We start from the raw sequence: 12,369 nt of genomic DNA on the forward strand, positions 1-12,369 counted from the left end.
GGAGCATGAAAATAAAATGTTAGCATTGTAAAATAAATGCATCCCATTCATGCGATTCTAGCATAGATGACTTCTCTGGCACATATATATAAAACAGAAGCAAGTCCTGTATTTTCTTTAGGTAGCTTCTGATAAATCTCTTTTCTGTCAGGAATTTCAGTTACAAAAACCACATAAGGCTTTGCATTCACTGATGTCTGCCCTCAGGTTTCGCAAGCAGTAACAGACAGTGCTTCAACTGTTGTTGAAGGCCATGGGACTGCACACAGTAATCCCTGTTTATGGCTGTGAGCTTTTTGGAATAGAGGGATCATTATATATTTATAAACAAGGACCTGAGACTTCTCTCTGTGTCTCTTCAGTTCTTTATCACTGGAACTCCCTCAGCAGAAATATGGGAATAAACCTTTTACAGGCATCAAATCATGCCCAGAGGTGAGGCATTGCTGAAACCCACAGACGTGCAAGCTGCAAGTGCCCCTCAACTTCCACCTATCCTGACATCAAGCATTTCACAGAAGTGAGCCTTAAAATACCAAGAAAAAGGATATAAAGGTTTAACCTTGACATAAGCCCATTTAGTATTACTAGTTCTGCTGCTTTCCATTGTCCAGTCATTTTTTTGCATGAATAAGACCGAAAACTACAAGCTGTGATCTGGCCCCTGATTTCCTTAGAAAGATTTAGTGTTTGTTTTGCTCTAGACTTGCAGACAAGCTTTTGGACTTCAGCAGAGCTAGGACTTAAAAAAGGACCAAACCTTCTGCGGTCGGTTTGTCTGAGAACAGAGGGAATGGGAAGAAGCCTACTTCCCCCTGTAATGCTGCACAGCTGTGACTCACATCCCAACTGAACAGCTTCTCTTGGAGTGGAAAGCAAGACAAAAACCAGACAGCTTCAAATAACGCATTAGATCAAAGCCAGAAATTAAAATCAGGGCTTCATCATACAGCATGGTCGACATTTGAAACAGAAATGTACATTTAATACAGAAATAAGACAACTGTCAAAAAGTGATGATATATTCTGAATCTACTACTCACTGGGACCATTTGTGGAAATTCTGAAGAATTTTTAAGAGTAATAGATATAATAAATAAATACAAAATAGCTTATTTTACCATAAATGGTACATACAAATTGTATGAAAACCTACAGGTTTTTGGTTTTGTGGGTTTTTTTTGTTGTTGTCGTTTTTGTTTTTGTTTTTTGCCAGTGATTTTATACTGATAAGCTGCTAAGTTACAATTTTGGTGAAGGAGAAAACTTGAAAACTTCTCAAAATAAGATATTTGATTTATTCCCCACTTCCTAAATATAAAAATGACAAAAAATGTTCTGTTTGTAAAACACTCCAGGCTAACAGTGACATACACCAACCGCCTTCCTTCTGTTTTACCAAGAGATGCAGCTGGGTATTTTCAGGTATTTCTGCTTACTGCTGGCACTTGTGTATTTTGAATTATTGTAAGATTCGGCCTTTAATAAACTGATTAAAAATACCCATGTTGTGCCTTTTAAATGTCGCTGTGTTCCTGGGTGCAACACTGTTATAACCCAGCAGCTGGTGTAGGAGTTGTCCCTATGGTCAGTGGCCTCCTGTGTATGTGACTGTGTCTTGCACACATGTTGTGCCAATCCCGTGTGCTGTGCTGGTCATTTTCTAAGAGGTCTTGGAGAGGGAGGGCTCCCAGCTCGATGCCATCACAAACCCTGTGCTTGTGTCAGCAGGGACAATGAACTCTCTGAGGGGTGCCTGGGATTCCGGAGTGTCCTGGCAGGTCACTGCTGGGGAAGGAAGGCACGGTGGCAGCAGACAGGCCACCACAGCTGATGACAAATTTCCTTTCACTCCTAAAAACCCCACTCACAAAAAAGGGTTTGTTGAAACTATCTGGCTTTTTTTTTTTTTTTTTTTTTTTAAAGTGAACTTTCATTCTATTCAATCTAAAATATTTGATTTTTCCCGAGTGCCTGTTTGGACTCAGTTTTTTTGCAACTCATTTGCACACTCACTGCTGACAGTTTATCTGTGTCATTATTAGTTCTTGGAGAGAGGCCTGGAGACCGGGTCTTAAGGACAATGATTGTTCTGTGTCACACTGCAGGGCCAAGAAAATAAATTTTTTTCATAAACTTATGAGGAACTACAAAACATTATGTATATACACTGAGAAAGCTTAAGGGGACATTTTGAAAATGTAACAACTCAGTAATGTTGACTCACAACATTTTTTCTTTGACTAGAGGAATATCTGAATACCTGAGAAGAGATTTTAGTTAAAATGAAATAAAACATGAACAGTTTAGAAAAGATAAAGATGCTCTCTGATGCAACAGAAGAACACAAGTCAGGGTTGAGAAGCCAAATTGAGATGATGGCATTAAAGTGATGGAAAATGATCTCTACAGGCATCAGCTGCAAATTGCATGCAAACAGTTTTGGACTTCCGCATACTAAAGTAATCAGTGTTTTAGCTAAATTGAAAACGATTTTACCACCATGAGAGAGCTGAAATCAAAAGAGGAAGTGCAGGATGCCTTTGAGGTTTAGTTTCGCTATCAAAATAATTAGCTAATTTCCAAATCTTCATGCGACAAAATCTGGTAAATCTCTTCAATTGGTATTCAATTATATTATCTGCTAATTTCTTTGTTGAAAAGCTAAAAACTGTTTTATCAATCTCACTATTTAATGAAATAATTAGATAGAAATAAATACTGATGTTAACTTGTTATTGTGACCTAATTTAGTAATTATATTGCCTAGTTTAGTGTAGAAAGTGATTTACTCTTGATCAAGATTTAAACATTGATACTGTGTCACATCTGTTGCAACATGTAACATGAGCCAGAACTAATGAGACCAGCGGACATCTACTGGTAAATAAAAAGTTAATCAGGTTCCTGATTTAACCTTTGTGCAGCCTACATTATTTTCCAATTAATAATGGGAAGCTGCTAAGTGTCCTCTTCTGGAATTATTCTTTCTCTATATATCAGCTTGATTCTGTGTCAATAAAATAGTCTTTTACAAGAAGTTTAGATCAATGTATTGATTTTTCTGTTTCATTTCAGTTATTGAAAGTTAATTGAATGGAAACTGTAAAGAAAAATTCTGGGGAAAAAAATGGGGCCATGTCTAAAAATATATTGGTCAACTGTTCATCTTTTGGGACATTTTTGCCTACCTGAAAAGTGTCATGATGGTAATTTAGCTCAAAGATCTTCCTAGGAAATGTTCGCAAAATGTTTTTAAAATCTTGTGTGTAACCCAGACCTGAATAGTTTATTTTAAACTCATTGCGTAACTCAAGTATTGGCTTGAAAGGCAAAGCAAACATTTCCTTGTGACAGTAGCTGGCTCACTGAATTCATCACGTGGCTCTGTAATGAAGAAAATTACATAAAAAACGCACCCAAACCCAGAAATCATTATTGACATTTCACACCGAAAGAGTGTGGGTTTAGATGTTAGGAGAAAATTCCCCCATGTGAGGAAGGCGAGGCCCTGGCACGGGGTGCCCAGAGCAGCTGTGGCTGCCCCTGGATCCCTGCAAGTGTCCAAGGCCAGGTTGGACAGGGCTTGGAGCAAGTTGGGATAGTGGAAGGTGTCCCTGGCCGAGGCAGGGGAGTGGATCTGAATGGACTGAAAGGTCCTTCCAACCCAAACCATTGTATGATTCTATGACATCCATGGCCCGTGCAGGTGGCACTGAGCAGGCCGGAGAGCACACCTGGCTCACGCTCTCAGAAAATGGGTTGAATCACGGTAACCCAGGGGAAGTTAAAATTGGGTATCAGTAGAAGGCTCTTCCCCAAGAGGGTGGTGGGACTGGAACAGACTCCCCAGGGAAGTGGTCACAGCAGCAAACCTGACAAGAGCTCAAGAAGTGTCGTGTGTTCTCAGGCACTTAGCGGGATCCTTGGAGAGCGTGCTGTGCAGGGCTAGAAGCTGGCCTCGCTGATGCCCGTGATAACGCCGTGAGGGCTCCGTGCGCTCCCCGCACGGCACCCACACGCGCGGGCCGGGCCGAGGGCGGGGCGGCGGAGCGTGAGGGGGCGGGGCGCCGGGGCCCGTGGGACCCGACAGGCCCCGCCCGCTTTCTGCGCATGCGCAGCGAGCGGAGCCGCGCGTTGCGGCAGCCCGGCCCGGCGCACGCGCGGTGCTGACGCGCGGCCGCGCGCCCCGCCCGGCGGGCACGCGCAGCGCGGGGAGGCGGCGGCGGCGCCCGGGCGCGGCGCGGCCGCGGGAGCGGGGGCGGGTTTATGGCGGCGGCTCTGTCCGCGCTCGCTGCCAGGCTCTCCCAGTCGGCCGCGGCCAGGTCCTACGGCGTGTTCTGCAAGGGGCTCACCAGGACCCTCCTCATCTTCTTCGACCTGGCCTGGAAGCTCCGCATCAACTTCCCCTACCTCTACATCGTCGCCTCCATGATGCTCAACGTGCGGCTGCAGGTGGGCGGGGGCGGCGGGGCTGGGGCGGGCTCGCGTCCCGGAGTCACCGGCCGGGCCCGGGGGCGGTTCGCAGCCGCTCCCCCCGGTAACGGCGGAGCGCGCCCGGACCGGTGCCCGTCCCTGCGCCGGGGCGGGGGCTGTGCCCTGCCCTGTGTCACCGGGGCAGTGTCGCTTGCGTTGTGCACGGATGCAGCCCCGGAGCCTTGCCCTTGCCGATGGCCAGCTGCGAGTGCCCCCTGTGCTGCTTGCTCTGCGTGTTAGCAGCAAACGTTCCGCTTTCCTGTACCTTTTCCTGAGCCATGGCTGTCTTAAATACTGGGAATAAATTGTGAATATGTGCGCTTTGATAGCACGGTCCTGACACCTTGTAAGGAGCAAAGAAAACAATTCCCTTACATCAGTTTATTGGGGTTTTTTTTGAAATCAAGAACAGCTGCAGCACGGAAAATGCAGGCAGTTACCAATGCTATATACCAATGTTACTGCATGAAAAGGATGGTTCAGATTTAATTTGTATCTCTCCTGTTTTGAGCCCGTTTCTATAAAATGTGGAATTTTCTAACTCAGCTTTGACCTGTTGTAGGGCTGAATCAAGCCAGCTTAAACAATTTCATTGTTTTTGTGATGAAATGAAAGATTTAGTTTTAACTTAACTGGCAACAGAAGCATTCTGTGCACCGTCACTACAAACATCTGTTCTAGCCAAGGACTGGACACTTTCTCCTCGTAAACATAGCTGTAGTGAAAGTTTTGACATCTGGCCAGTGGCCAAGGATTGAAAAACAAGTCTGGTTGGAGTTTGTTACTTGCAAAAGATAATTTGAAATGGGAAGAGGTCAAAATATGTATTTTTGGGTTTGGGATTTGCCCTACAATTCTGAAGCTTGAAAATGAGCCAGATGGCCAGGAGTTGTACACGTAGCTTAGTAACCTGGCTGGCTGAAAAAGCCTGGTCTTTGCTCGTTATCGGTGTTGGTACAGAATGGCTCTCCTGGAACACCACCAGCTTGTCCTTTGTGCTACAGCTGATACCCACTAACTGTGCTGGGGCAGCCTGTCTGACCAGTTCCCTCTGGGAAGCTGTTCATGGATACATTGTTGAATTCCAGTGTTTGTGTCCGATTTCAGCTTGCACTTCTGTTTACAGGAGGATTACTTTAATACTAACATTTCATGTTAAGCCTCTAATCAGTCCCAGCCTGCGTTTCTATTGGTTGAGGGAAACGCTGCTGTTACACAGCGAATCTCTCTGGCTGCTCATTTGCTGACTCACTTTCATGCCTGTCTACAAGAGAGCTTGTAGCAGGCTAAACTGAAACCACAGAGGGCAGCTGGTATTTGGGCATACTTCCTACCCCTCTGGATGTGCTCAAGCAGCCTGTAGGGAGAATTGTGTGTTGGGACAACGGTTAATTTCTGTAGCTGGGTTATTCTTTATGTGAAAGATTTTTAATTATTTTTGGTTCAATACACTGGAAACCAGGAAACTGGGTAATCAGTGTAGTAATTTCCTGCATTCTTTCTCTTTAGGTCCATATTGAGATCCATTGACTTGTGACTTGGTGTGCTGCTTCTGCTGTATGCTGCAATTAGAGTCAGTCACATTCTTCTTCAAACCCAGCCTGTTGTGAAGCAACAAAGCTGTGCTCGTGTGCTCTAGGACTATGAAGAAAGAAGATTTTACCCAGAAACGAGTATGTGACAATGGCCCAGATCATCACAAGCCAGCAGCTCATCTGACACACATGCATTCCATGTTGGACAGTTCTCAAAATCACAGCAGCAGTTTACAAGAATTATATAACACCAGGAATTGTTCTCTCTTTAATACTATACCTCTGTCTTCTGTTGGCAAGGAAATGCCTCTGAGTTTCAGTGAATCAGCAGGGACGAACTCAAGTGCAGCTGCTCCTTGGAAGGATTCATTTCATCTGCATTTTTCTTCTGGGAAAGACAGTCTCAGTAGGGTTTCTCACTGCATTGGTGGCATTTCAGTAACAGGCTGGCTGGAAGAAGCTTGTAGCATTTCTGGAGACTTCAGCTCATGCTGCCCAGGAGACAACTTTGTATGTTTTGCACAATTCTGGCTGGGAAATTTGCAGTATAATAAAAACCTGTTGTTTCTGGAATTAGAAATGAGCAGTAGCAGTAGCAAAGAGAACGAATTGCAGTTTGTATTTTTTAAAGCATTGCAGCTGGGTGGACTTCCTGATCCCTGTTCTAATCCAGCTGCCTCTCTGAACAAATCTGCTGTGGGACTCTCAAACAACCAGAAACGACGTTTTTTTCTTTGTTGCTTAAACCTTGTATCTTCAGAGCAAACACTTGGATATGAGCAAATGCTTTTGAATATACAATATGTGACTAATAATTTTCACATCATACAGCTAGTAATCTCTGTGCTAGCTTTTGCACTAGCAGGTCTCTGGTATGCAGTAGTGAAGGTAATAAAGTACTGAGATTTTAATAACTACTATTTTTAATATTAGCAGAAAATAAGAGAGACAAGGTTACAGTTCAGGTTTTAGTGAGAATTAGCTGAAGTAAAAGCTATAGTTGCTAGTTAAACTGGCTGTCGGAAGAATAGGGACTTTTTATGTAAGGAATAGCTGCATCTGAGTGTAAAGAACTTCATAATCTTCAGACTCTGGGACTTCTGCAGGTCTGCTATTAACACTAAACTAGAACCCAATTTGATTAGCACAGATCCTTTGTTTTCTATAGAGTTTGTATTAGTGGAGTGTTCTGGCTATTACTATTTATACCCATTTCCAAGGGAACTTGTTTCTTGTAGAGTTGAATTCCTGCTCTGAATCCAACAGCAGCTGATGTATCAGACCTTAGAACATTTTGAACTGGAAAGCTGTTGGGAGGGTGGTCTTCAATACAGCATAATTCTCAGCAGTGTTCCTTTCCAAGGAAGGTACTGCCCTAATTTAACAGTATCTTGTGAGCTTTACTGTGCTACAATAGACACTGTAAACAACTTTCTAAATTTTTTTCCTTGAAAAAGTGACTGTTACAGCTGAAGTACAGTAATAACTTCTGGGCCTGTTGACTTTGGCTTTGGGACAGGCTTCTGACAACGAGGTTTGCCAAAGAACAGGGCAAGAATGCTGGAATCCATAGAGCTGCTGGTGAATAGACTCCTGTTGGCACTTCAGTGGAGGAACTCATTGTGCAGTAGGTCAAACTTTGAACTCAATGTCCAAAATTCTCAGCAGGAGCATTGCTGTAGATCAGCTTAATGTGTTCTAAGGGTTCACATAAAGAGGGAGGTATTGGTGTGTGGATTAGGATGCATTTTCAGCTTCCCCTTGACTCTGACTTAAAAGTGAGGACTTAATGTGGAGTAAAGCAATGGCAGTGATTCACACACTAGGTATCCTTTTTGCCAGCTGGTCTTGCTTCATCTTGGGAGGAGAGGAAGTGATGTTGCATTTAGTTTGAACTGAATTTACCTGGAAAGCCAGTAGAGTTTCCAGTGTGGTAGTAACCGGACTGTTAGCACACATATATAGAGAAGTCCTTGATTATGAAGATGAGATGCTGGTTATTAGTCTTAGGGAGAGAAGTGTTGAAATTTTTAAGTCTTACTTGAGTGCTGAAAATAAGATCTATTACTTTTTATGTTAAGTGATATGCTGTGTGTTCATGATCTCCATTGGCTGATGGTTTCTTTTGAATGCTAAGAGATGAAAAGCCACTTACTTTGATTTAGAAAATAACTTTTCTCTGGTGTGCATTTAAATGTTTAACTTGTGGACTTTTGACCATGCAATTACCTGTCACAAAGTGACCGAAAGCCCCAAAATAATTCTGGATTATGTATTGTAAGTCATTCCAACAGCAACAGTTCCTTCTTAATGAAGCCACTCACTCTCATTTCCACTGCTGGAATTCATCAGCCTTGTAGTGGGTGGTATTGACACAAGTTAACACGTGGTGTTGCAGGGCTATGAAATTCCTGAAGTTGTGTGGATCTGACAGCCCAGAACACCAGAAATGAAGACACTTCTCCAAATGTCTGTGGCTTGGAGTTACGGTGTTAAGCTGCTGTCTGCCTGTATCTTGACCCAAAAAAAACACTTGGCAGAGCTGAGGGCAGAGGAATGAAGGCAGGGAGGGGTTGGAGCTTGTTTAAGCTGGCTTGATTGCTAAAGACAGCGTTGTGCAACTCCATGTTAACCTCCAAGCAGCTCCATGGGTACAGCCATACCCTCCCTGTATGGTGAGCTTTACCTTAAGATGTTCATGAACACAGTCCTGCAACCAAAACTTGAGTGCTTGGGCTGTTCAAAGGATCAGTTGGCACAGCTGTACCTGCAGTTGTTACTTGAGACCTTGTTTGTGCAGCTGACTGGTTTGGCGTGGAACATTCTCTGCTGTATGTCATTTGGGAACTACATGTTTAGGGAACCATAGTCCTATACAAGAACTTGTAGGTGAGATTATCAGGTTAATAGGCAAGAGTAAAGGCATAAAAACATCAATCCAGTTTTTAATGCACCTTTTTCTCATAGTGATTTCAAAGTGGGGGGAAAAGAAAACATGAGAGACACCACCAATAAACTACAACTTAAATGTGTGTACAGCAGAGTGCCAAGGGTTTTCTCCTGATCGATGACAAGCCCCTGGAGGAGGAGATATTGGAATATTGAATTATGTTACATATCACAGTCCAGCTAATACAGTCCTGTTTTAAACAAAGTCTTGTCTGAGTGCGTGGCCTTTCATCACTTATTACAGGATCACCTTAAATACAATACAACTAAGTGAAATTATGGATGTTTGTTGTGTATTATATGTATATTGAACATAAGATACAAAGAATACTGAAGTAAGTGGATTTAATCCATTTTAAGATATATTATGTACCTTGCCTTGAATTTTACTGCTTAAAACCTAAAAGGTAATTTTAACTTGAACATTCCTTCTGAAATTCAAATAAAGCATAGTTTGGTATGTTAAAATCTCATGTAATATACTGCACTTTAAGCCTGGGGAGGCCGTGGATGGAAAGCGCTGTTCTTGCACTAATAGAACTGCCTGCCCTGACTGAGACAACGTTTGCTTTTCCTGTCTGGAGGGAGAATAGGGAACCTGAAGGATGGCATCCATCCTTTGAAACTACAGATAAATCTAACGCTATATGGTTTTGGCCACTGTTCTCTTCCTACAGATGTTTTGATATTAACTCATCTCCGAAGATGGAAGGTGTCTTGGCCAAGAACCAGTTTGTGTGGAGTTTCATGGCTTCACTATGTCCCATGTGGAAAACTTGCCTGAGTTAATGTGCTATTAGGGCTGTCTCAGATGATGATGATAGTACAGAAAACAGCATTCTTAGAAGGGGTAAGGGACCTTTATACTCAACCAGGAGTTGCCTTCATATTTCTGTATTTTTGTCTCTCATCCTTCTCTAGGAAGAGGTTATTTCTAAGCAAAATGTCAGGGTTCTACTAAACAACTTGTGCTATCTGAAATTTCATTGTTTAATGTCCAGATCCTTCCTGCACTACATAGCAAAGTTTTATTTCTGCCATTAGAAAATAAATTTTTAAAAATACTCAATATATAGAGAATTTCCTAGTAGTTACACTTGAGTGAAAATTTACTATACAGTGTACTGCTTTGAAAAGAAAATATACTTTAAAATGTGTGTGCACAGAGCTCTGCATGTAGATAAAAAGTGTTTTACCACAGTATGACGTTGGGATGCTTATGCAAATGCTTATTTACTTTCTGACATTGCAGTGCAAAATGCTGTAGAGATGGTGGTGTTACTTCTCCGTGTGGTTTTAGCCAGTGCAATCTCAGCAACCGTGTGTCTGCATCATCCTGCACAGGGGACAGTTCTAGCTGTAGACATTTTTGAGCCTTTTGCTTTTTCAGTGTTGGGTTTGGTTTTGATGTTGTTTGAGGTTTGGTGGTTTGCTGTTTGTTTGTTTCTGGTTTATTTCTCTCTTTTTTTTAAGTTATTTTTAGGACTATAAAGAGAGCACTTTCTTAAACTTTGCCAAAGTTTGCTTCCTTTCTCCTCCTCTCCTCTTCTGCCCCTTATAGGTTAACACATTTAATTTTTTGGAAGAAGCAAGCCTTCATGTACTCTCCTAATATATCATCTTATTGTCTTTTGTTTTTATGGCCTGGTCATGCATATATTTCTCTCCCTATAATTTCTCAGCATAAACATATGCTGATAGTTTGTTCCACCTCAGAAACATTGTCCTGTAATTAATTATGCATAACAAATGGACAGAAAACATGTAGAGATGTAAGAGTCCATAATCTCTCATTAGGGTGTATGACAGCTGGTATAACTGAGAGAGCAATATGAAATCAATGTGACATATTTCTGCTTTTTTTTCCTCTTCAAAACAGCTGCTTTAATTAAAATCCAATATTTAATTTGAGTATGTGATAGCTCTGACAGCTGAGAATTGCAGCTAGAATCTGAGGCTTAAAAAACCATTAAGGTTAGAACTTAATTTAACTTTTCAAAAAATTGAGTGCATTCACATGAATAACATGAATATTTTGAATTTATTTTTTTCCCCTAAGAGTACACAGAATAAAATGTGTTCTGCCACTTGTTTTTCTGATGCACAGCCAGTAACTGAGGCGGGGGGAGAACCCTTTTTAGACTGCAGAGCCTCTAATCTTCAAGGAAGAGCTGCACTTGATAGAAATTTAAAATAAGCCAAATGTTGCCTATGAGAATACTGATATTTATGATCAACTGTTAAATTACAAGGTCACAGATATCAAACTCTTGACAGCGCGAAAACAAGAGTAATAAATACAGAAGTCCTAGAATAATGCTATCCTTTACCAGACTGCACTGGTAACAGCAAATCCTATTGTACTTTGAAATTAATCCTATACTGCATCCCAAAAATCTCAATTGTCTTAGTCTTTCTGGAATTAGTGATATAACATGGTTATTTCATTGTTAATGATGAAATAAATTTAAAAGCTAGAACATTTTAGAAAATGACTAGGGGGACTTCCACAAAGAAAATCTGCTTTGAAAAGATCCATTTTATTTGTGTGATCTTTATATGGGTATAGTCTGTTTTGCAAATTCTTTCCTTCTTCATGGAAGATTGGTATAAACCTGGTAGCAAAAGTGGTCAAACCCCAAACTTGCAAAAGTATCTGCATTTAATTTTGTTTGTAGTCAATTTTAGCTATTATCAAACATAATACCGAAATGTAATTTAAGCTTTTATTCTTAAAACTAGGGAAATTGAATATTTAGTGCCTGATTCATCACTTGAAGCTGAGTGAAACCATTTCTTGAAAATGGGTTCTGCTACCTGATGGTGACTAATTTTCAATGCTGATACAATACTTCCTGTAAACTGTGATGTCATCCCTACAGAAAAAATTTAGCCTATGGCCTTTGTCTGTGGCCCTATTTTTATTCTTATTATTTTATTGCAATGTGGGAGGTGGAGGCTGGCACAAACCATTTTTTTTGTTTTGTTTCGTTCCAGAGAAATATGTTTACAACTTTGTATGTATTTTAAAAATGTATTGTGACACTTTTAACTTGGGTGAGGAGTTTCCATAATAGACCTGAAACGTGAATAGAGACTTTGGAATATCAGGAGTGCTCCCCAAGCTGCCAGAAGCTGTTGCCTGCGAAGCTGCTCACTCACACCACAGGAGGGAGTTCCACATCAGTCTTTGGAGTATTTTCAGTTACGGCATTGTTAGTACATCTTAGTACAGTGCATTTCAGTTTGCCTTGTCTTAGGGATTGTCACTGCAAATAGGTTAATGTACAGAATCAATACATAGCGGTCATGTATTGTAACTGTTTACAATTGAACTCAAGAGTACCAATGGATGGGTTTTGTCAAGCTATTTAAAAACAAATAAAATTCTTTTTTAAAAGACAGAGGT

General features: G+C 41.5%; 1 protein-coding gene across 1 annotated transcript; it reads left to right on the forward strand.

Annotated features, from left to right (window-relative positions):
- The first annotated feature begins 4,247 nt into the window (after positions 1-4,247).
- On the forward strand, positions 4,248-12,364 carry LOC120759709 (small integral membrane protein 10-like protein 2A). Its single transcript, XM_040079250.2, has 2 exons — positions 4,248-4,455; positions 5,986-12,364. The coding sequence occupies exons 1-2, from the start codon at positions 4,270-4,272 to the stop codon at positions 6,004-6,006; spliced, it is 207 nt and encodes a 68-aa protein (XP_039935184.1). The 5' UTR covers positions 4,248-4,269; the 3' UTR covers positions 6,007-12,364.
- The last annotated feature ends 5 nt before the right edge of the window (positions 12,365-12,369 follow it).

Source organism: Hirundo rustica, chromosome 15, assembly GCF_015227805.2.
Source record: "Hirundo rustica isolate bHirRus1 chromosome 15, bHirRus1.pri.v3, whole genome shotgun sequence".
NCBI lineage: Eukaryota > Metazoa > Chordata > Aves > Passeriformes > Hirundinidae > Hirundo > Hirundo rustica.